General features: G+C 32.8%; 1 protein-coding gene across 11 annotated transcripts in view; it reads left to right on the top strand.

Moving 5' to 3' along the window:
- LOC139528056 (suppressor of tumorigenicity 7 protein homolog) overlaps positions 1–22,777 on the top strand; it is a 71,472-nt gene that overhangs the window by 36,250 nt on the left and 12,445 nt on the right. For 10 of the 11 annotated variants that reach the window (XR_011665518.1, XR_011665509.1, XR_011665517.1 and 7 more), the window contains 10 exons: positions 338–508; positions 1,344–1,422; positions 2,054–2,108; positions 2,833–2,932; positions 4,996–5,093; positions 5,734–5,848; positions 8,562–8,634; positions 9,386–9,488; positions 10,359–10,509; positions 11,323–11,415. Coding sequence is in view for 7 of the 11 variants with exons in the window: in XM_071323876.1 (XP_071179977.1) it covers positions 338–508; positions 1,344–1,422; positions 2,054–2,108; positions 2,833–2,932; positions 4,996–5,093; positions 5,734–5,848; positions 8,562–8,634; positions 9,386–9,488; positions 10,359–10,509; positions 11,323–11,415 (1,038 nt within the window). In the remaining 4 variants the exon portion in view is untranslated. Of the gene's footprint in view, positions 1–337; positions 509–1,343; positions 1,423–2,053; positions 2,109–2,832; positions 2,933–4,995; positions 5,094–5,733; positions 5,849–8,561; positions 8,635–9,385; positions 9,489–10,358; positions 10,510–11,322; positions 12,380–12,440; positions 13,302–22,777 lie in introns of those variants that run through there. The other variant, XR_011665519.1, reaches the window with a different exon arrangement.

The following is a 22,777-nucleotide window of genomic DNA, read 5'->3' as shown; positions in this document are numbered from 1 at the left end:
TATAAGAGAATTGGACAAACATTTATTAACATGTAAAACACAGCAAAATCAGTTTAGACAAAAGCCTTTAAAAAGTAATGAGATGTGGTTTGATTGCTAATGAGACAACTATCAACTAGATTTCACACAATGTAGATGAAAACAAATAAAGTGATATTAATCAACAAATCAAGCAAAAAAATACTTCAAACTACAAAATTACAACAATTTTCAGAATACTAAGCTGTATTATAGCTTCTTTAAATTTCAGATATTTTTTATTATTATTTTTTTTTAGTTCATATTGACCCATGAAAATGTTGAATCTTTTTTAACTGAACTTAAAATGTATTTTCAGAATGTAAAGTATGGAGAAATCCATTGAATTTATTCCGAGGCTCAGAATATCAGCGATATAATTGGGCGAGGGGTAAAGAACCATTAACGTATTACGACATGAATCTCTCAGCACAAGATCACCAAACATTCTTTACATGTGAATCAGATGCTGGAAAACAAGAATTTGAAAGTAAGTTGAAAAACAATTTAAATATGATTTGTTAACACAATGTGCTTTTATTTGTTGGTTATGATGTTTCATGGATTATTGGTAAACCCCAAAATTTTAAGACCAGCTGAAAGATGTATCTTCTTATGATTTGTTAATGCAAAGTTTGACACCACAAATTAGATATTTTGGATTTTCTAGGATTAAAACTTTCACTGCATTTTTAAAACTGTAGACAAATGAGTGTACTCAACTCCAATGATATGTCTAAAATCACAAAGATTTCAATTAGTTGCAAAAATGAAGAGAAAATAACATAATAGTGTTGAAAAAGTACTGTCAAGTTGTTACAATGAAAGGGCATTAAATTTAGCAATCATTTGATTTGTAAAAATGAGAATGAAACACATTTAACATCTGATGGACCTAAATAAGGTTTCTTGAGAATAAAATCTCAGACAGATCCAATCAGACAGATGTCTAACTTTTCCAAAGAAGAAGGAATCAAATTAAGTAAAATCTTTAAAGCTCTCAAGTCTGCTATTTTACAATAAAAGGTTTGTGACTGATTTCCAATTAATGTTTAAACTTCAGACATGCAAACTTATAATAAATTGTCAAATCTGTAAAGAATGTTGAAAATATCAACTGTCAAATAATAGAATTCTAACTGATGATGATGGGGGTTTTTTAACAACCTTTTGACTTGCTTAAAGCCCTGCACAGTTGTAATTATAACTGATATATATTTTGAAACTGAGTGTTGTTTCTATGTATATTTTGAGGCCTTTTAAGCAATATATCTGCTTCTGTGTTTGCTAAATTATTTGAATGTAATTTATTGATATATTTTCAGTAATGCAAAGAGCATGGAGGGAAAGAAATCCTCAGTCAAGAATCAAAGCTGCTAAAGATGCATTAGAGAAAAACCCAGAGTAAGATATAATGAGAATTGTTATGTAATGATAATCAGTTGCTTATCCTAATATTTAATTCTATTATATACCTATTGGTCTAAGAAGTCGACCTACTGTATCAACTCTGAGCTTGTGAGTTTGAATCCTGCACATGGAAGGTGCATCGACTCCAATCTAAATTGAATAGGATTGTCACGTTTTCCTTCTAAAGGATCTGGTTCTCTTCATGCACTCTACTCTGGCTCCTAAACCAATAAAAACTTTGCCGTCTAAAAATAGAACAATAGTGTTGAAAGTGGCATTTAACACCAATCAATCAATCAAGAGAGTTTAGCAATTGAGAAAACATAGCTGAAGTTTTTAACGTTATAAACTTATATAATACAACATGTATAATATTAACAAGTACAATTTTTTTTATAAGATACAGATAAGATGACCAATAACTCCACTTTCTACATTGAGTATTAATAAAAGGAATATGTGGGAAATACCCCATGAGACAGAAACCCAACAGGAATATGGAAGATTTTGCTAAAAATTTTACATTATGTACAATCTTTCAAATTTACAATATCAGAACTTATATTCTATCATCATATCATTTTATGTTGCACTATATCAATTCGACCTTTGTTTCCTTTGACAGATGTTGTACAGCTATAATATTGTTAGCAGAAGAAGATACAAGTTCTATAGCAGATGTATGTATATAACATTGAATGGCAGAATGATCATTAAATTTTCATCAGAAAGCTGCAGAAGCAAGGCTTTGTAATGTTACATTTTCTATCCATTCTACTTTGAAAGAACTCTGTTACATTCAATGTTTTGTGCTATTCTTTAAATGACTTTGGTAAAAGTTTTCTTTTGTTTATGGATTAAACTTTACATATGACAAATCTGATGTAAAAATTGATTTCATTTGTATTTAGAATTTGGGTTGTGATTAGGAATGAGTTTCATTGAAATAAGTATCCAACAAAAAACAATAATTTCATGGTAGATGTTAATGTTTGTGGCAGATGTGGCTGTATAGGGTTACTTGAAGTTTGATACCAAGATAAACTTTATACTTTAAATAGAAATTATTTTTTTAAGATAACAATTCACTTATCACATGTTTTTCTTTTAAAAAAGACAGACGTGTTATATTATTCATTCCCCAAACATATCTTACCCATATTTATTTAGAATTTGAAAAAAAAGCTCCTTTTCAATTTCTAAATTTCTGTCTTTTTAATTCTAGAGTTATGAGTTTTTCACCATCAGATTTCATTAAATTTTACTTTATTTGAGTATGATTTGACTAATTTACCCTAAACACTGTTGCAAGGATTCGTTAAAGAAAATTTGAAAATTTAGATATTTTTCATTCTAGAGTTATGGGACTTTAACCATCAAATTGAGAAAATATTTATTTTGTAGGCTGAGAAAATGTTTAAGCAGGCTTACAAAACAGCAGAAATATCATACAGAAAATCACAACAGACACAACATCAAAACTTACAGCATGAAGCAACATACAGTAGGTTTCAAATATTATAATGGTTTATACATGTACAATCTTAACAATGGTACACAACTACTATGTTATAACTGCAAACATCAACAGAACTTTCTTAAAGGTCTCAAGTAAGCTTAATTGAAATCTTAACCACTATATTGGTTTTGTTATACTGTTTTCTAAATCACATCATATAAATTTTGATCCCACACAAATAATAATTTGGGGTAATATAGATATTAGTTTGTATTGCTGACTGTCTGTTCCACACAAATGATGATTTGTAGTGATAAAGTTATAAGTTTGATTTTATATTAAAAAATAATACAAATTGCAAATGAGACAACTCTCCACAAGAGACCAAATGACCAAGAAATTAACAGCTATAGGCAGGGATCTCCATGGCCTGTTTAACGATGGCGCCACGCCATCGTCAAATGACTTTCGCAATCGTTTAATTGTCTTGCGCCATCGTTAAATTGTCTTCCGCCCTCGTTCAAAACTTCATCGTTTTTTGTAGCCCGACGCTATTTTTTTTTTATCAATTTATAATCAAATGTATGTAATTGCATTACCCTTAGGCTTTTTATGTTATAATCCAATACAGTTCTAACGCCTGAGGGATATCCGGATTAAGATCGCTAATCACTTGTACCTGAGCTTGTACAGGTAGATCAACAAACCAGACAGGAGAACACTATCTGAGGATAGATGATTCATTTGTCGAATTAATCAACTAAGTTTCAGCAAATGATAATGATAATTTAGATTAAATAAATAAATTAATAATCCAGTTACAAAGAAAACAGTTTAACAAGTCGAACACATGCTTTATTTTGACTTACGCAATCAGCATCCCCCTTTTTTAAGAAGTACAAAATAAGACGCAAAACAGTAAATATTATTTCATCGCAAATAACTCGAGTACTGCTGTAACGATAATTTAGAATTACTTTAAAAGTTTAAAAGTAAAAACTTAAATATTTCCTGTAAAGAAATATCGTATCGTAATTCCGAATTCATTTCGTATATTACAATCAAATTGATACATCCGCGTTTCTGGTTTCTATTCAGACTCGAAAGATGCATGTTGCACAGCATCAATTTGCCAGATAAAGTCATTAAAAACCTTTTCATTTGTCAACGTTTGCTTTACAAATCTCTTTAACCTTTTACATAACCCGTACGAATCATTTTGTTGTTGCTGCAAATCAGCCATACCGGTAATGGGGTTTGAATTTGACAAGTGTCCATGACAAATAAGCTCCACATCATATGAATTTTAACCCCCATAACAATTACCAAAAATACAAGAAATCTACATGGGGCCCTTCATGACAGCTTTTGGTCATTCTCGACTTAAGGGGGGACCATGAAGACTTGGCATTTGAATGGTTAAAAACCGCGATAAATGAAAATATTGATCCTTCTAATTCTATAATGAAAATTCAAATAAATATAATTTAAATAAGCAATGAATTAGCATGTTCACCATTCCTTGTATGGAGGGATAAAATATTTCGGATCGCGCTACACTGTACAGCATAGACACGGTTTGTAATGGTGAAAGTTCCTCCATCGTTCAATTTTCATCCATGGAGATCCCTGATAGGTCACTGTATGGCCTTCATGTCTGTCTGTCCAACACAAATTATACGTTTTGGTAGTATAGTTATAAGTCTGTGTGTCTGTCTCAAAATGTTCTGTTTACTGTGTTCACTTTGCTTCAATTTTTACCTCAAATGTTAATGGAGATAAAATCATTTGCAGAATTTAGTTTGGTCCCAGAGGCGGATTTAGAGGGGGGCACGGGCCGGCCCTTTTTGGAAAAAAATTTGGTTGCCTATATAGGAAATCACTGAAGGATGACTGGAGTGCCCTCTTAGGTCAGTCAGTGGGCCCCCACTTATGAAAATTTCTGGATCTGCCACTGGGCCCCCTTTGAACTTAACTATTTTTACCACAATGTTTTTGGGGAGTTCTTATTATGAGAAACATCATCTCTGAAATTTACATTCTTTTTTTACAATCTATTTAAACTAAGATGGATTTTTTAATGATGATATTCTTTGAATCTGTTACAGGGCGAGACACAAATGTGATAGTTTATATAAAAAGGAGACTTGCCATGTGTGCTAGAAAATTAGGTAGAACAAGGGAAGCAATCAAAATGATGAGAGAGGTAAGCAAAAAATATTGTGCAAGTTTATGTCTTACCACTGAATAAGATATCTGCAGTTAACTATAAATTCACAGACTTTTTTAGGACAATACTTAAGTCATTGTATTATTTGGTTTTGTAAATTAAGAAAATAGGAAGAATAAAAGAAGATATTATTGTGATTTTTTTTTTCATCAAACAATATTATGAGATTGATTATTAAATATGATTCCTGTAGAAACTTTTACTCACTTCCATGATGCCAAATTGCTTAGCAAATACTTGAAAGAAACAAGACAAGACTGAACTAGACCATATCAAATTTTATAAACAATTTTTATGCCCCACCTACGATAGTAGAGGGGCATTATGTTTTCTGGTCTGTGCGTCCGTCCGTCTGTCCTTCTGTCCGTTCGTTCAGGTTAAAGTTTTTGGTCAAGGTAGTTTTTGATGAAGTTGAAGTCCAATCAACTTCAAACTTAGTACACATGTTCCCTATGATATGATCTTTCTAATTTAATTGCCAAATTAGAGTTTTGACCCCAATTTCACGGTCTACTGAACATAGAAAATGATAATGCGAGTGGGGCATCCGTGTACTATGAACACATTCTTGTTTAGAAGTAGTGTCAGTTGTGTAATTAAGTTGTTTATTTTGCAGTTAATGAAAGAGTTTCCCACATTAAATTTATTCAACATTCATGAGAATCTCATTGATGCATTATTAGAAGTACAAGCATATGCAGATGTACAGGCATTACTAGCTAAATATGATGGTATGTACATAATTATCTCCCTTTGTTATGTAATCTGTTATCTCCCCTTCTATAAGAAGTACAAGCATAGGCAGATGTACAGGCATTACTAGCTAAATATGATGGTATGTACACAATTATCTCCCTTTGTTATGTAATCTGTTATCTCCCCTTCTATAAGAAGTACAAGCATAGGCAGATGTACAGGCATTACTAGCTAAATATGATGGTATGTACACAATTATCTCCCTTTGTTATGTAATCTCTAATCTCCCCTTCTATAAGAAGTACAAGCATAGGCAGATGTACAGGCATTACTAGCTAAATATGATGGTATGTACACAATAATCTCCATACATGTGATGCTTCCGGCGGGAGTTAAAATCTCCCGCTTTTCAGACCCTCTTCTGTCCCTCCCGTTAAAATTTGAAATCTTCCACTTTTTGAAAATATCAATCTCGAAAAAATTTCAGAAGACATTTCTGTTTACAAAATACATACGGACAGGTAAAAGTCCGAGAAACTCAAAGTTGATATGGGAAAAGTCCGAGAAAAACGGAAGTTTCCTGAATGGAATTTGTGTCAAAAAGGTAAATAGGAAAATAGCCTCGAGTAATCAATGAAGGTGTTAAGGATTAGACTGTATATACAACAATAAAAGATGATTGGCATTTACCTAGCAATCAACTAGCTAGTTAAATATACACGTCTGGATGATTAAAAGTGAAATACTGACATTATTATAGAACAGTTGTATAAACATCGACTTAAAAAATTTTGAAATTTGATGCTGATAAAACACTTTAATAAATTTTGATGCTGTTGAAATCATGGAACAGATTTACAGTTTATACTGAACCTCAAAGACAATGAAATCAACTCAAATATGATAAATATGGCTTGTTTTCTATCGAAGACAATGGAATACCTATAAGTGTGTTTGTCTTACATGTCTTATAATTTGACAAAATGCAAACTGTATGTTATCACCAAATACCCCAGCATCAAATTAAAGAAGACAAAGTATCTAGCCAAAAGAGTAGGTCCGATAAGGATCCATTTTGGCCTCAAATTTCAGGTTCATCAGACGAAAGATTTTGACCACTTTTTAAACACTTAAGTGTCTATTTCATTTGAATCAATTAGTTTATGTGACAATTTTTAACTTATTTAGTCATTAAAAGCGATCCGATTCAAGCTCAAATATGAAAAATCTACCAAATATGCCAAAAAATGTCAATTTTCAGATGGTTTTTGTCAAAAATGAAAGTGGCCGCATCCGTGTTCATCCTCAACCTTTATATATGTTATGTATTATCATAAAATACAACTTACATTTCAATATTAAGGATGAACACGAATGCGGCCACTTTTGTTTTACACGAAAACCGTCTAAAATTTAACTAAAATGCTAGAATTGTGAAGATTTCACTATTTTAGCATGACTTAATGGTGTTAGTACCCGATATATGTGCATTGTATTGTCAAAAACAGCCCATATTTATATAGCAGAAGCATTCTTCTGTCAAATAAATAACTAAACGGTTACATTTTTACAATTTTGTAAAACTGCTATATTTTGGGGCCAAAAAGGGGTCTTACTGAACCTACTCCTTTAAAAATGGTGCACGTCCAGTGCCAAGGGTCAAGACCATGCTTACTACACTTCATGCAAAATTGACTATGGTGGCCCTAATTACTTGACCAAATATATGGAGACAGCTACCCACCAGAAAGCTCCCACAATTCTATCAACTCAACACCTTCTGTTTCAAACATTTTCAGTAGTGGTACTAAAGTTGACAATGTGGCTATTTATATAAAGCAGAGGTACTTTTTGCCAACTTTGTATGACTTGTATGATGGCTTATCACTTTATCCTGAACTATATATGATGAATAAATATTTGAAAACTCCTTATCTTCTATTTCTATCAAGTAAAAATGCCTATGCAGGTGCTTGAAGGTATGGAATAATTGGTATTTTTTTAACAAAAAAGGAAGATATGCAGTTTTTAAAAACACACACACAAAATCTTGCGAATGTCGATAAAAAGGTTGATAAAAAATCTCCAGTTATGAGGCCCAAACTCCAGCTGAAAGTTTCCAAATCTCCAGTTGTGGCTTGACAACTCTGTCACATGTCTGAATCTCCCTTTGTAATGCAATCTGTTACCTCCCATCCAGTTAGAAGTACAAGCATAGGCAGAGGTACAGGCATTACTAGCTAAATATGATGGTATGTACACAATTATCTCTCTTTGTTATGTAATCTGTTATCTCCCCTTCTATTAGATGTACAAGTATAGGCAGATGTACAGGCATTACTAGCTAAATATGATGGTATGTACACAATTATCTCCCTTTGTAATGCAATCTCTTACCACCCCTTCCATTAGATGTACAGGCATATGCAGATGTACATAATTATCTCCCTTTGTAAGGCAACCCCTTACTTCCCCTTCAATGACTGAGTTTGATTTGTCTGTAAATTGAGCTAATTTTAATCATTGGAAAATTAGAAAATGATACACTGACATATTTGTGTACTATATATCATTATAAAATTATAAAATTTGATTATTATATGATAAACTTTTCTAGAAAAGATCAAATGAAATTTTAACACAAGTGTATTGTGTACCTTTTTGTTTACTTTATATATATTTATGCATTCTTTAATTCTAATTTATAAAATCTGGTTTATTTACAATTTATCTATTTATAATTTATAGATATCAGTTTACCTAAGTCAGCAGCTATATGTTACACAGCAGCATTACTAAAAGCAAGGGCAGTAGCCGATAAGTAAGTCACTATATGTTACACAGCATCATTACTAAAAGCAAGGGCAGTAGCCGATAAGTAAGTCACTATATGTTACACAGCAGCATTACTAAAAGCAAGGGCAGTAGCCGATAAGTAAGTCACTATATATTACACAGCAGCATTACTAAAAGCAAGGGCAGTAGCCGATAAGTAAGTCACTATATGTTACACAGCAGCATTACTAAAAGCAAGGGCAGTAGCCGATAAGTAAGTCACTTTATGTCACATTATTTAATTTTTTTTGTCCCATTTTTGAGCATTAAGTTTTCTTGTCTGTGTTTATTCATAAGTTTGTTCATCCTTCTGTCCCACTTTAGGTTAAAGGTTTTTCGTTGAGGTGGTTTTTGGTGAAGTAGTCCTATCTACTTAAAATATATAGTAAACATTGATCCCTATGATATGATCTTTCTAGTTTTAATGCCAAATTAGAGATAATATCCCATTTTCACTGTACACTGAACATAGAAAATGATTGTGGGGATGGGGCATCCATGTACTTGGGACACATTCTTGTTCTGAAATATTATAATTAGAATACAGAAACACACAACATATGAAAGAGCCATAAAAAAATTGTCCTGAGTATATTGATGAATTGAATCTGATGTTAACAAATTTTCAGGACATTTTTTTTATCAAAATTCAAATTTTTGGTTATTCATTTGCCTTCTGCTTCCATGTTTTAAGTTTGATTGACTGTCTCATTCTCATGCTATTTTTATCTTTGTAGATTCTCACCTGATACTGCTTCAAAAAGAGGATTAAGTACAGCAGAAATGACAGCCGTAGAGGCTATACACAGAGCTGTGGAATTTAATCCACATTGTCCAAAGGTATTATACACAATATTGTGTTGAACACCCATTGATGGCCTTCAGCTGATGTCTGCTCTTCGGTCAGTTTGTTGTCTCTTTGACATATTCCCCATTTCCATTCTCAATTTAAATGCTGATACATACATTATCAGGAGTTGAACTTTATCATGTGTAAATAATTACATTAGATGTATGTTTCATTATAACACGTTATTCTGATTGGCTAACTAGCAATCTCGTAATATTCCTTAATCAATTGCATTACACAATGCAACTTTTCATTCATGATGACACGAGGTCCCACAATAAAGTGCACAGGTAAATGAAATAAAATCTTTATAAAAGGCGTGTTTTCATGATCCTATAGGTAAAAATGTAATTATAAGTATTGAATGCTTTTTTTTGTAACTTTATAGGGTTGTAAAAGCGTTGACCGTGCGCACATTTTTAGTATAAAGTGCTTCCGCGCTTCATACAAAATGTACTTTGGTCAACACTTTTACACCCCAATAAATTTACAAAAAAGAGCATTCAATTCTTAAATAAATGTAAATGTTGGGTATACTTCAGTGAGCTGTGGTAAATAGAATACTACTACTGTTATTTATTTTCCAAGCTCAATTACGGGCTCTTTATAACCCTCTGGATGTTTAGTATTCATTGACTATCATCATACCAAGTTATAATTATATATGAACAAAAATATCCACACACAAAATCTTGAAAATAGTTTATTTTTTATGCAGTATCTTTTAACATATTCAAGTATTTACCACTAATGTATACTCTAAAATGAAAAAAATGATTTTATTAGTCTTTGAAGACATTGAGCTGTGACTTCTACTTCAACACATGACCCCTTACAGTATTGTTTATATTTATTTTCAGTATTTACTAGAAATGAAGAGTTTAATCCTTCCACCAGAACACATACTTAAGAGAGGTGATAGTGAGGCTATAGCATATGCATTCTTCCACTTACCACACTGGAAAAAAGTAGATGGCGCTCTCAATCTTTTACACTGTACATGGGAAGGAAGTAAGTTTTATTATTGTTCTTTTAGTATCTCCAAAAATGCGCTAATTTTGATGGTTTTATTTGTGAATCATGGTAAAGCTTTAAAACAATGATTAATATCCTCATTGGCTTGTGAGCACATACACATTTTTGGGCCCTTAAGGAATTTGATGCAGACATATAATTATTGCTCATTACTGATTTTAGAGAATCCAAAACTTTTATTTGTGGATACAATATGGGAATATAGTTTCCTCCTAAGAATAGAAAAACAGCTTTCTGGCAAATAGAAGATTTCCAAACAGCTGAAATATATAGCATTAGGAGAAATGATTTTATCACAAAAACATTTGAAAATTTGATAAGAGAATAAAGCTTATTGGTATTTTTATGCTAAGATGTTATAAGAAGAACACTGCATGGGTTATAATTTATTTCAAGTTATTGGTTAAAAAAAGATAGAATAAAGTTAATGAGCATTTTTTATTGTAATGTTATCAACATGATTTTATCAACAAGTTAAGAATTATAAGACTTTCATAGTATAGGTATATAATACTAAACTGGATTGGTGATAAATTTATTTATGTTTCTTATTTGTACAGCTCCAATAGATGGCAAAAGGCTTATTTAAGACTATATATTTTATGTTGAATTAATGTTCTGAAATTCTTTGATTTGTTTTTTTTGTGTGATAAAGGGGAGATAATCAACTGACTTAAAAACAATATTGTGAAATATGGTAAAAGTCTCCCTCAAGTGTAACACCTCAAATGCCTGGATAGATATTAATGAATCTTTACACAATTGTAGAATTATTTCATTATTTTTCAGCTTTTAGAATGATACCATATCCCCTAGAGAAAGGACATTTATTTTACCCCTACCCAACATGTACAGAAAGTGCTGACAGAGAATTATTACCAGGTATAGAATGATAATCTTATTTTTAGGCCCCTTAACTTAACTTGAACAAATAAGCTATCATTGGCTTCAATAATTAAGCAGGTTTATTTCCTTGAATGATTTACCAGTATAGGAAGTCATTCAAGTTTTCCGTATTTCTGGAAGATGGCAAAATATATAAAAAAATATTTGATTTGAAAATGAATTATTTTATTTAATAAGATACAATCAGGAAAATTTCATATGATGAAATAAGTTATTAATTTAAACAGGAATATATGTCTATAGGACACCATGCCCAATCCCACTATCATATTTCTATGCCAGTGAAAATTGAAATGTGATATTCAGAGCAGAACATGGTGTCCAATGCGCACAAATTCTTGTTCCAATTAGTTTTTAGTAAAGGTTTTCTTTACAGTCAGTAAAATCTTACCTTTTCCATTGTATAAAGATGACAGTTTCAATTGCAATGCATAGTTAATATTTCTTAACAAATTAAGCTTACAGACAAAACCAACTTTTTATTTGCGTACTGTTGTATCTTAAATGTTTTATTACAGCAGATTATTTTAGTCTTACATACAGATACACTGGTCTACACTTAAGGTAGCACAATACAAAGATTTTTCATCCCCAATCAGACATCTTTAAACTATGACGCGGAATTAGGGTCATAAACATGGAATTTAGCATATGCTATATTATAATTTAGCATATGCTAAAATTATTTTAGCATAAGCTAAATTCATTTTAGCTTAAGCTAAATTCATTTTAGCATAAGCTGAATTCATTTTAGCATAAGCTGAATTCATTTTTGCATAAGCTAAAATCATTTTTGCATAAGCTAAAATCATTTTTGCATAAGCTAAAATCATTTTAGCATATGCTTAATTGTTTAGCTTATACATAAATGTTGGCGCGGAATCAAGGTCATAAATATTAAAATTAAAGTTTATTTTAGCATATACTTAATGAACTTAGCGTATGGTAAAAGATTTTAGCTTATGCTAAAATGAATTTAGCTTATGCTAAAATGAATTTAGCTTATGCTAAAATGATTTTAGCTTATGCTAAAATGAACTCAGCTTATGCTTAATGAATTGTTTTATCCAATCAAAATATCGCTTTCTTAACTACTTTTATACTTTGCTCTTGTATAAATAAATAACCACTTTTCTCAAATAAATAAAAGATTTTCTTAATGTAAAAATATGGCTCTCTGCCATCCTGCTAAATCCGCCTCTGCTACCAATTAATCCGATTTTGTATAACAATTAAGGTTTCCCATGTTGGAAAATTTATTTCAAATTCTTGACACGTTTTTGTTATTTAAATAAACTTCTTTGTGTAATTGTTTATACATTGTATTTGATCTTTCAACTTAAAAAGGATGCTATAGATATACAATGTGTACATTTGTTGCCGATTGCATGAAAGAAAATTTCACTACTGTGTGGGATTAAAAGGTTGAATACAATGTATACATTAAAATAGATGACAAGTTGGGATTGGAACAAATGATGTTTTCCAATCTTGTTCAATGATTTAGCACTATCAGAAATACAGATCAATTTCTATTTGCAGCACAATCCCATTTAAAGTTTTCGAGTAGTTCTGTTTCTGATCGGTCTTAAATTTTGCCAATCCTGGAGGGGTCATGCTGTGCCACACCACGGGGGACTTCGACCCATCCTATCGTGTTTTGACCATCTGTATATTAATTTCAGATTTCAAAGTCAAAGTAGAGGGAGCTATGGATCTTTTTGATAAGTTTGATTCCAGCTTTTGGAAGAAAAAATAAAGTTTTTTAAGATGAGAAAAAAAAATGTTTGTTTCAGCCTCAGCATATGTTAAAATTGAAAAAAAAATTGCTTTCGTCTTGTCGCAAAAAAAAAAAAAATAAAGATTGTTAAAAAAAACTCTGTCCGGAATAAAAATCCATACAGTTTAATGGTGGCTGCCTTAGTCGCAAAATCACTCGAGAAGAATAAATGCATCCAAGCAAGCGGTGCATGAGAGAATAGCAAAATTGACTTTTCGGCCATTCACGAAAAACTTTGGATCCCGTTGTTTAACTGGGTAAGTGGCCAAAAACGTTCCTATTACATTGAGCGTAGCAAGAATTTTCCCCTTTCAATCAAACACTGATCAATTGATTTGTTTAAAAACTGTGCACAATGTTGTATTGCTTAAAAAAAGATCAGGCACAGTCACTTTTTTTCAGAAAAATGTATAACTGATACCTTATTTTTTTCTAACACGAGTGCCTGCGAGGACAAGTAAATTTTCAGCTCAATTGCATGTGTAGTTTTAGATTGAGTGCTGTTTTCAATTTATGTATTCCCCTTTTTTAGCGATATAAAAGGGGGATAAATCGAGTTGAATTCAATTAAATGTACATTTTTTTGTACGTGTGAACGAGGCATTAGACAGTGAATCCTATTTAAAGCTTACCTATTACCTTCAACATGAAAAAACTTAAAAACAAACCATATGCAATATAAAATATGGTGAGCTTCCTGTCATTTTATGGCTTTCATCTAGACTATTGGGATGTTAACAATTATAGGCAACCATACGGCCTTCAATAATGACAAAATCACATACTGTATACTAAATACAAAAAATCAAAAATAAGTCGACATCATCTACATATCATATACAAGACAAACATCGACAAAATTATTGTATAGTTTAAGACTACTAGAACACACCCGCGAAATCACGGGCATTCAGAGCGTGATTGAAAGTGTGTAAAGTGTTGTAGGAAGATTTAATGACTTGAGAATTTCAGGAAAAGATATTTGGGGACAGGAAAATGTCTTTTTTATTCCTTCTTCTTTATTTAAAAAATTCCCTTTTTTTTTCTCTATTAATTACAGTATGAACATATATTTAGTATATTATGAACATGCAAGTCAGGAGCCTGTAAATAGTGGTTGTCGTTTGTTAACGTGTTACATATTTGTTTTTCGTTCATATTTTGAACATAAATAAGGCCGTTAGTTTTCTTGTTTGAATTGTTTTACACTGTAATTTCGGGGCCTTTTATAGCTGATAATGTGATATTGGCTTTGCTCATTGTTGAAGGCCATTCGGTGACCTATAGTTGTTAATTTCTGTGACATTTTTGTCTCTTGTGGAGAACTGTCTTTTTGGCAATCCTACCACATCTTCTTTTTTTTTGTAATCAATGAAATTTTGTAAAAGATTTAATGACTGGAAAATTTCAGAAAAGGTATCAAAAGTCAAAGGTACCTTGGAACAGGACACTTGTTTTCTAGCCCGGCTCATCCTTTTTTCCCCAAAATTCCCCCTTTTTCATTTTCTGTTAATTTTAACAACACATTGATAATTTTAGTGCTTAAATGTACATTATGTACATTCATTACTATAAATTGCATATTTTTTTTTCGTTTATATTTTGTACATATAGATAAGGTTGTTAGTTTTCTCGTTTTAATTGTTTTAAATGGTCATTTCAGGGCCTTTTATAGCTGACTATGGGGTATGGGCTTTGCTCATTGTTGAGGGCCGTACGGTGACCTATAGTTGTTAATTTCCCCAAAAATTCCCCTTTGGTTTCTATTAATTCTAATAACACATGGATAATTTTAGCGCTTATCTGTATAGTATGTAAATTGGCCTTTTTAACTTTTTTGGATTCGAGCGTCACTGATTAGTCTTTTGTAGACGAAACGCACGTCTGGCGTATATACAAAGTTTTGTCCTGGTATCTATGATGAGTTTATTTACAACCACTGGGTCGATGCCACTGCTGGTGGAGATTTATTTCCCCGAGGGTATCACCAGCCCAGTAGTCAGCACTTTTTTGTGCTGACATGAATTATCATTGATATGGTTATATTTATAAATTACCTGCCTACAAAATTTTAAAATTTTTGAAACACTAAGGCTTTTCTACCTCAGGCATAGATTACCTTAGCTGTATTTGGCAAAACTTTTAGTAATTTTGGTCCTCAATGCTCTTCAACTTCGTACTTTATTTGGCCTTTTTAACTTTTTTGGATTGACTCACTGATGAGTCTTTTGTAGACGAAACGCGCGTCTGACGAATATACAAAATTTTATCCTGGTATCTATGATGAGTTTATTCATTATCCTACTATAAATAAAGTGTATTTGTTTTTTACTTTCAATTCTCACTTTACTAATCGGGTCAGCGGTCATTTATATATTATACAGACTCTATCAATTAATCAACTCTGTGACCGCCGTGGATAGTTAATTTGAAAATGATATCAGATAGAAAATACTCTTTATTCGTAGTAAATGTATGTTCAAAGTATAAAGAAAAGGCAAACCGGAAGTCTAATCTGACTTACAATTGCGTCCAATGTCGGAATAATATCCGGACGCTTTTTTTTTCTCGTTTTTCTCCCAAAATAGCTCAATCTGAATAATCATATGAATGGATGACAAATGCGACTATGCCATGTACCTATAGAATCATAGAGGCATGATGATTAATTTATTGTGGAAAGAAGAGAAGCGACACACAAAATGAGGTCTTCTCGTTTAATAGTATAGATAACTAAAACTATAGTGCACACGCTGCAATGTCTCGCCTTCTTTACTAATCATTGATATTATGGTGATAGTCCTAAGTAAAAAGCTTTATTAAAAACTGTCACAAACTTAACATTTATTAATTTAACCAAGATAACTAAACAAAGACCAATGAACCATGAAAATGAGGTCAAAGTCAGATGAACCATGCCAGGCAGACATGTAGAGCTAACAATGCTTTCAGACAACAAATATAGTTGACCTATTACTTATAGTTTAAGAAAAATAGACCAAAACACAAAAACTTAACACTGAGCAATGAACCGTGAAAATAAGGTCTAGGTAAAATAAAACCTGCGCGACTGACATATAGATCATAAAAATATTTCCATACACCAAATATAGTTGACCTATGGCATATAGTATTAGATAAAAAGACCAAAACTCAAAAAAGTAACTTTGACCACTCAACCATGAAAATGAGGTCATGGTCAGATGACACCTGCCAGTTGGACATGTATACCTTACAGTCCTTCCATACACCGAATATACTAACCCTATTGCTTATAGTATCTGAGGTATGGCCTTGACCACCAAAACTTAACCTTGTTCACTGATCCATGAAATGAGGTCGAGGTCAACTGAAAACTGTCTTACGAGCATGAGGACCTTGCAAGGTACGCACATACCAAATATAATTATCCTATTACTTATAATAAGAGAGAATTCAACATTACAAAAAATCTGAACTTTTTTTTTCAATTGGTCACTGAACCATGAAAATGAGGTCAAGGACATTGGACATGTGACTGACGGAAACTTCGTAACATGAGGCATCTATATACAAAGTATGAAGCATCCAGGTCTTCCACCTTTTAAAATATAAAGCTTTAAAGAAGTTAGCTAACGCCGCCGCCGGATCACTATCCCTATGTCGAGCTTTCTGCAACAAAAGTTGCAGGCTCGACAAAAATCAAAATGTCCAGGCTTTAAGTCCGACTGCTTAAGCAAAATTGAGTTAGGAAAGCAGAAAGAAAAATTGTCACGAACACAGCGATTTTTTCCTACCAATTGACTTTGTTTAAACCAGTGCACAGTTCCAATGGTCATAAAGGCCCAGGTGGTGCAACACATATTTTGTCCTCACCATATGTCCAAACTTATGTCTACAGGGTCTAACATGCCTACCTCTAATTTTTGAAAAAAACTGACAAACATTCCCCTAGGTAAATCATGTTTACCCACTAGGGACAAATGATAGGTAATGGTCTAAGGTTCAATGGGCCTAAAGGCCATAGTGGGATATTTCATCGTTTGTCTTCACTATAGCTCCAAAGGTAGATATTCTATTGTTTGTCTTCAAAAGGTCCGAACTTGGGTCTAAATGGTCTAACATGCCTAACCCACATTTTTTAAAGAGTGTCAAAACTTCCCTTCGTCAATACTTTTTATACGACCGCAAAATTTGAAAAATTTTTCGTCGTATATTGCTATCACGTTGGCGTCGTCGTCGTCGTCGTCGTCGTCTTCGTCGTCGTCCGGCGTCCGAATACTTTTAGTTTTCGCACTCTAACTTTAGTAAAAGTGAATGGAAATCTATGAAATTTTAACACAAGGTTTATGACCACAAAAGGAAGGTTGGTATTGATTTTGGGAGTTTTGGTCCCAACATTTTAGGAATTAGGGGCCAAAAAGGGCCCAAATAAGCATTTTCTTGGTTTTCGCACTATAACTTTAGTTTAAGTTAATAGAAATCTATGAAATTTTGACACAAGGTTTATGACCACAAAAGAACGGTTGGGATTGATTTTGGGAGTTTAGGTTTCAACAGTTTAGGAATTAGGGGCCAAAAAAGGGCCCAAATAAGCATTATTCTTGGTTTTCGCACAATAACTTTAGTTTAAGTAAATAGAAATCAATGAAATTTAAACACAATGTTAATGACTACAAAAGGAAGGTTGGTATTGATTTTGGGAGTTTAGGTCCCAACAGTTTAGGAATTAGGGGCCAAAAAGGGACCCAAATAAGCATTTTTCTTGGTTTTCGCACCATAACGTTAGTATAAGTAAATAGAAATCTATGAAATTTAAACACAAGGTTTATGACCATAAAAGGAAGGTTGGTATTGATTTTGGGAGTTTTGGTCCCAACAGAATAAGGGGCCCAAAGGGTCCAAAATTAAACTTTGTTTGATTTCATCAAAATTGAATAATTGGGGTTCTTTGATATGCCGAATCTAACTGTCATGGCTGTGTATGTAGATTCTTAACTTTTGGTCCCGTTTTCAAATTGGTCTACATTAAGGTCCAAAGGGTCCAAAATTAAACTTTAGTTTGATTTTGACAAAAAATGAATCAGTTAGGTTCTTTGATATGCTGAATCTAAAAATGTACTTAGATTCTTGATTATTGGCCCAGTTTTCAAGTTGGTCCAAATCGGGGTCCAAAATTAAACTTTGTTTGATTTCATCAAAAATTGAATAAATGGGGTTCTTTGATATACCAAATCTAACTGTGTATGTAGATTCTTCATTTTTGGTCCTGTTTTCAAATTGGTCTACACTAAAGTCCAAAGGGTCCAAAATTAAACTTAGTCTGATTTCAACAAAAATTGAAATCTTGGGGTTCTTTGATATGCTGAATCCAAAAATGTACTTAGATTTTTTATTATGGGCCCAGTTTTCAAGTTGGTCCAAATCAGGATCTAAAATTATTATATTAAGTATTGTGCAATAGCAAGTCTTTTCAATTGCCCAGTATTGCGCAATGGCAAGAAATATCTAATTGCACAATATTGTGAAATAGCAAAAAAAATTTTAATTAGAGTTATCTTTCTTTGTCCAGAATAGTAAGCAAGAAATATCTAATTGCAAAATATTGTGCAATAGCAAGATTTTTTTTTAATTGGAGTTATCTTTCTTTGTCCAGAATCAACTTAAATCTTTGTTATATACAATATACAATGTATATTCACTTTTTACTACCAACTGATAAATTATAATAAATAACATTCAGTGATAACAAGCAGTTTTTTTTACATCTTAATATTTTATGATGTATTTAAATGAGTAGTTATTGTTGCAAACTCCATTAGAAATTTTAATTGAGATTAGTTTTGGAATAAGGGAAAGGGGGATGTGATTAAAAAAATTGGGTTCAATTTTTCTCATTTGAAATTTCATAAATAAAAAAGAAAATTTCTTCAAACATTTTTATGCCCCACCTACGATAGTAGAGGGGCATTATGTTTTCTGGTCTGTGCGTCCGTCCGTCCGTCCGTCCGTCTGTCTGTTCGTCCGTCCGTCCGTTCGTCCGTCCGTCTGTCCCGCTTCAGGTTAAAGTTTTTGGTCAAGGTAGTTTTTGATGAAGTTTAAGTCCAATCGACTTCAAACTTAGTACACATGTCCCCTATGATATGATCTTTCTAATTTTAATGCCAAATTAGAGTTTTTACCCCAATTTCACGGTCCACTGAACATGGAAAATGATAGTGCGAGTGGGGCATTCGTGTACTGAGGACACATTCTTGTTTTGAGAGGATTAATATTCAACAGCATAGTGAATTGCTCTAAGAGAAAACAAAAATTTTAAGTTCATTAGAACACATTCATTCTGTGTCAGAAACCTATGCTGTGTCAACTATTTAATCACAATCCAAATTTAGAGCTGAATCCAGCTTGAATGTTGTGTCCATACTTGCCCCAACCGTTCAGGGTTCAACCTCTGCGGTCGTATAAAGCTACGCCCTGCGGAGCATCTGGTTTACCTACTAGGTGCATTTTATTGGCAATGGTCAAATGTCTTAATGGGCCAAAAGGCCCAGGTTGGACAACTTATGGTCTGTTTTCACTGAAGGTCAGAGTTTAGGTCTAAAGAGTCTAACATTCCTGCCCCTAATTTTTATAAGTCTGTTAAATACGTTTGAATCTTATTCAACCTTTGGGTTTATAGACACATCTGAAAATAGGCTCCTTTAACAGTTGGAACTGGCGTGTCTTAATTTTCTAATAATCATCGTAAACTTCATTAATGTTATCCAATATAAAAAAAATCTACAATATTCGACGGCAGATTTTATTTTCATTTTAATGATTCTTCTACAAAATATCTTTAGAAGAACCCAGGAGTCGTATGGATATAGCCGGGAACCAATCATTATATTGTTATCCAAGAAACACAAACACTAAACATATTTTTTCTGAAACATCCCAAAACATTCTGGTGACATGTTTTATTGTTAACGAATGTAATATGTTTTAGTAGTATACAGTAGAGATAACTTCTAACCTCTCTTTAAATCAGTAAGTCAAGAGAACAAGAGTAAGTCAAATGTGCACAGTCCGGACAATTGGGTTTCGTGGGAACAGGTGAATACTGAACCAGACTCGAGCTGGCAGCCACTTTTATCGGCCAATCAAGATAGCAGCCACTTTTTTCCAGCAGCCAATTTTGATGATATGTCTAGAAACCCCAAAACCTCATGAGACCTAATCGTTCAGAAAATCGTTCAATCTTAGTTAAATGCAATTTATCAGTGGAAATCGACAATTTCACGGCTTGTATTTTTTTTAAAGCATTTCATTCCGTTTTAAATAAATATGTGTAGCTAGAGGTCTGTTCGTTATTAGATATTCTAAAATTGATATTCAATATACAACAGGCTGTTAGCAGTCGATTCAATATTCAAATTTAGTTGAAAATCATTAAAAAGCATGCAGGGAAAGATACGTCGTTTTATAACCCTTTCAAGCTGTCGTAAATTCTTATATAACGTGCATATTTGTCTTTATGTATGTAATAAAGATTTTTATCAATAAAACGGCACGAAAGATTCAAAAAGATGTAATACAATATATAATATATCAAACAAAACCAAAAACCATCACTCCAGAAACATTTAAAAATATAGATACAGTGGAGATCACTTCTAACCTCTCATTAAATCTGTCAGGAGAACTGTTCTAGAACAGTACGTAGAACTGTCAGCCTGACACCTTTTAGTCAGTTCTAGGTTAGAAAAATATTTATGGAAAGCCAGAAAAAAAAACCAGATGATTGTATACTGAAAACCTACCGGAAACTGCTTAAATGAAGTTGTGACGGGTCACCCACTGGGAGAATATAAACCTCTGGGGTGGCCAGACGGGCCCGGATCCCAGAAACATATTTGAGTGGGGAATAGCCTGGGTCAATACCTTTGAAATAAGCTAGGTCCGGTTCAGAACTTTGCCGTGTGGATATGCCGAAAAGTACCGAATGTGTGCACGTGGTTGGCATGGAAAATATGTAAATGGGCGACTTTAAACCTCTTTGGTGGCCAGACGGGCCGGGATCCCAGAAAAATATTTAAGTCCCCAATAGCCTGGGTCAATACGTTTGAAATGAACTAGGTCCTGTTTGGAACTTTGCCGTAGAGATATGCCGAGGAGTACCGAATGTGTGGTAAATATAAAAAAAAATTGCTTTATATAAGGGCAACTTTGAACCTATGTAGTGGCCAGACAGGCCCGGATCCTGTTCTGGAACATTAAGAGTTCTCATGACACCTTTGTGGCACCGTTAAAGTTCACAATAATAAGTTCTGCTTAAGTCGACAAAAAACGCCGTTCAAGTCCACACATTTTTTTTTAATGAAAAAAATCCACGTTTTTTGTACCTATACTGGTCACATTTCAACTTATCATGATATTTAAGAAGCGCTTCATTCTGAAAATGTGCGTACGTTCAACACTTTTACAACCCTATGAAGTTACGAAAAGAAGCATTCAATACTTGTAATTACATGTTTTTAGCAATGATCATGAAAACACGAATTTTATTATTGTTTTATTTTTTATTTACCTGTGCACTTTATTGTGGGACCTCTTGTTATCATGAAGGATAAGTTTTATTGAGTAATGCAATTGCTTAAGGAATAACACTTGATGTACAGTTAGTCAATCAGAATACCGCTTTTTGAAGACCATTTTTCGAACATCGTGAAAGATCTGATGATACGAAGACTTAAAATCATTCTTCAATTATATGTCGATTATTTATATTTGTTATAGGTAATGAAAAAATAAATTTTCATGTCTAAGCCGGGTCTCTTTTGTTGGTGAATAGGGATAAAATCGTGCAATGGCATTGAATCTAAATATCTTATAATACCACGTACACAGACTAGGTGAATTATAGCAATATCAGTCTATTTATCTCACCTTTATAACTTTTATTTCTATAAATACAAATGTAAGATTGTTTTATTTTGTATCAATAATTTTCATTTTTCATTTTTATGCCCAGTATATTTTTAAAACGAACGATACGTTGCTTTTTGTCCGACACTTTTGCTTTTTGTCTATAATTTTTTTTTTCGACACTTTTGCTTTTTGTCCGTTTGTTTTTTGTCCGTTGCTTTTTGTCTGTTTTGCTTTATGTCCGCTGATTTTCTCAACTTTTTCATCCAAGTCAAAGTTTGTTAAAGTAAACCATTATGGGCAGCCTATATATTCCGACACCCTTTTGGTCCGACACCCAAGTAGTCCAACACCCAAATAGTCCGACGTCCAATAATTCGACATCTTATAAGTCTGAAATCTAAATGTAGCTAAAAGTGTACTTTTTTTAGAAATCTAAATAAACTTTTTAAGGCTCTCCCTTGACACCATCTGCGAGTATGATCTTGAGGAAACGATGATAGTCCATCGGAAGGGGACGATAAATGGCTGACCCGTGTTCAGAGAGAGCCATATCTCTTGCACGTTAAAGACACCCTTGTAGATTTCGAAAAAGAGTAGGCTAATGCCGCAACAAGGCAGCACTCGCACCCTCAAAGTGGAAAGAGATTAATATAAGTTGCAAAACTTGCT

The sequence above is a fragment of the Mytilus edulis genome, chromosome 1, assembly GCF_963676685.1.
Source record: "Mytilus edulis chromosome 1, xbMytEdul2.2, whole genome shotgun sequence".
Classification (NCBI taxonomy): domain Eukaryota; kingdom Metazoa; phylum Mollusca; class Bivalvia; order Mytilida; family Mytilidae; genus Mytilus; species Mytilus edulis.
Note: the sequence above shows the minus strand (reverse complement) of the source record. Positions and strands in the feature narration are given on the sequence as shown.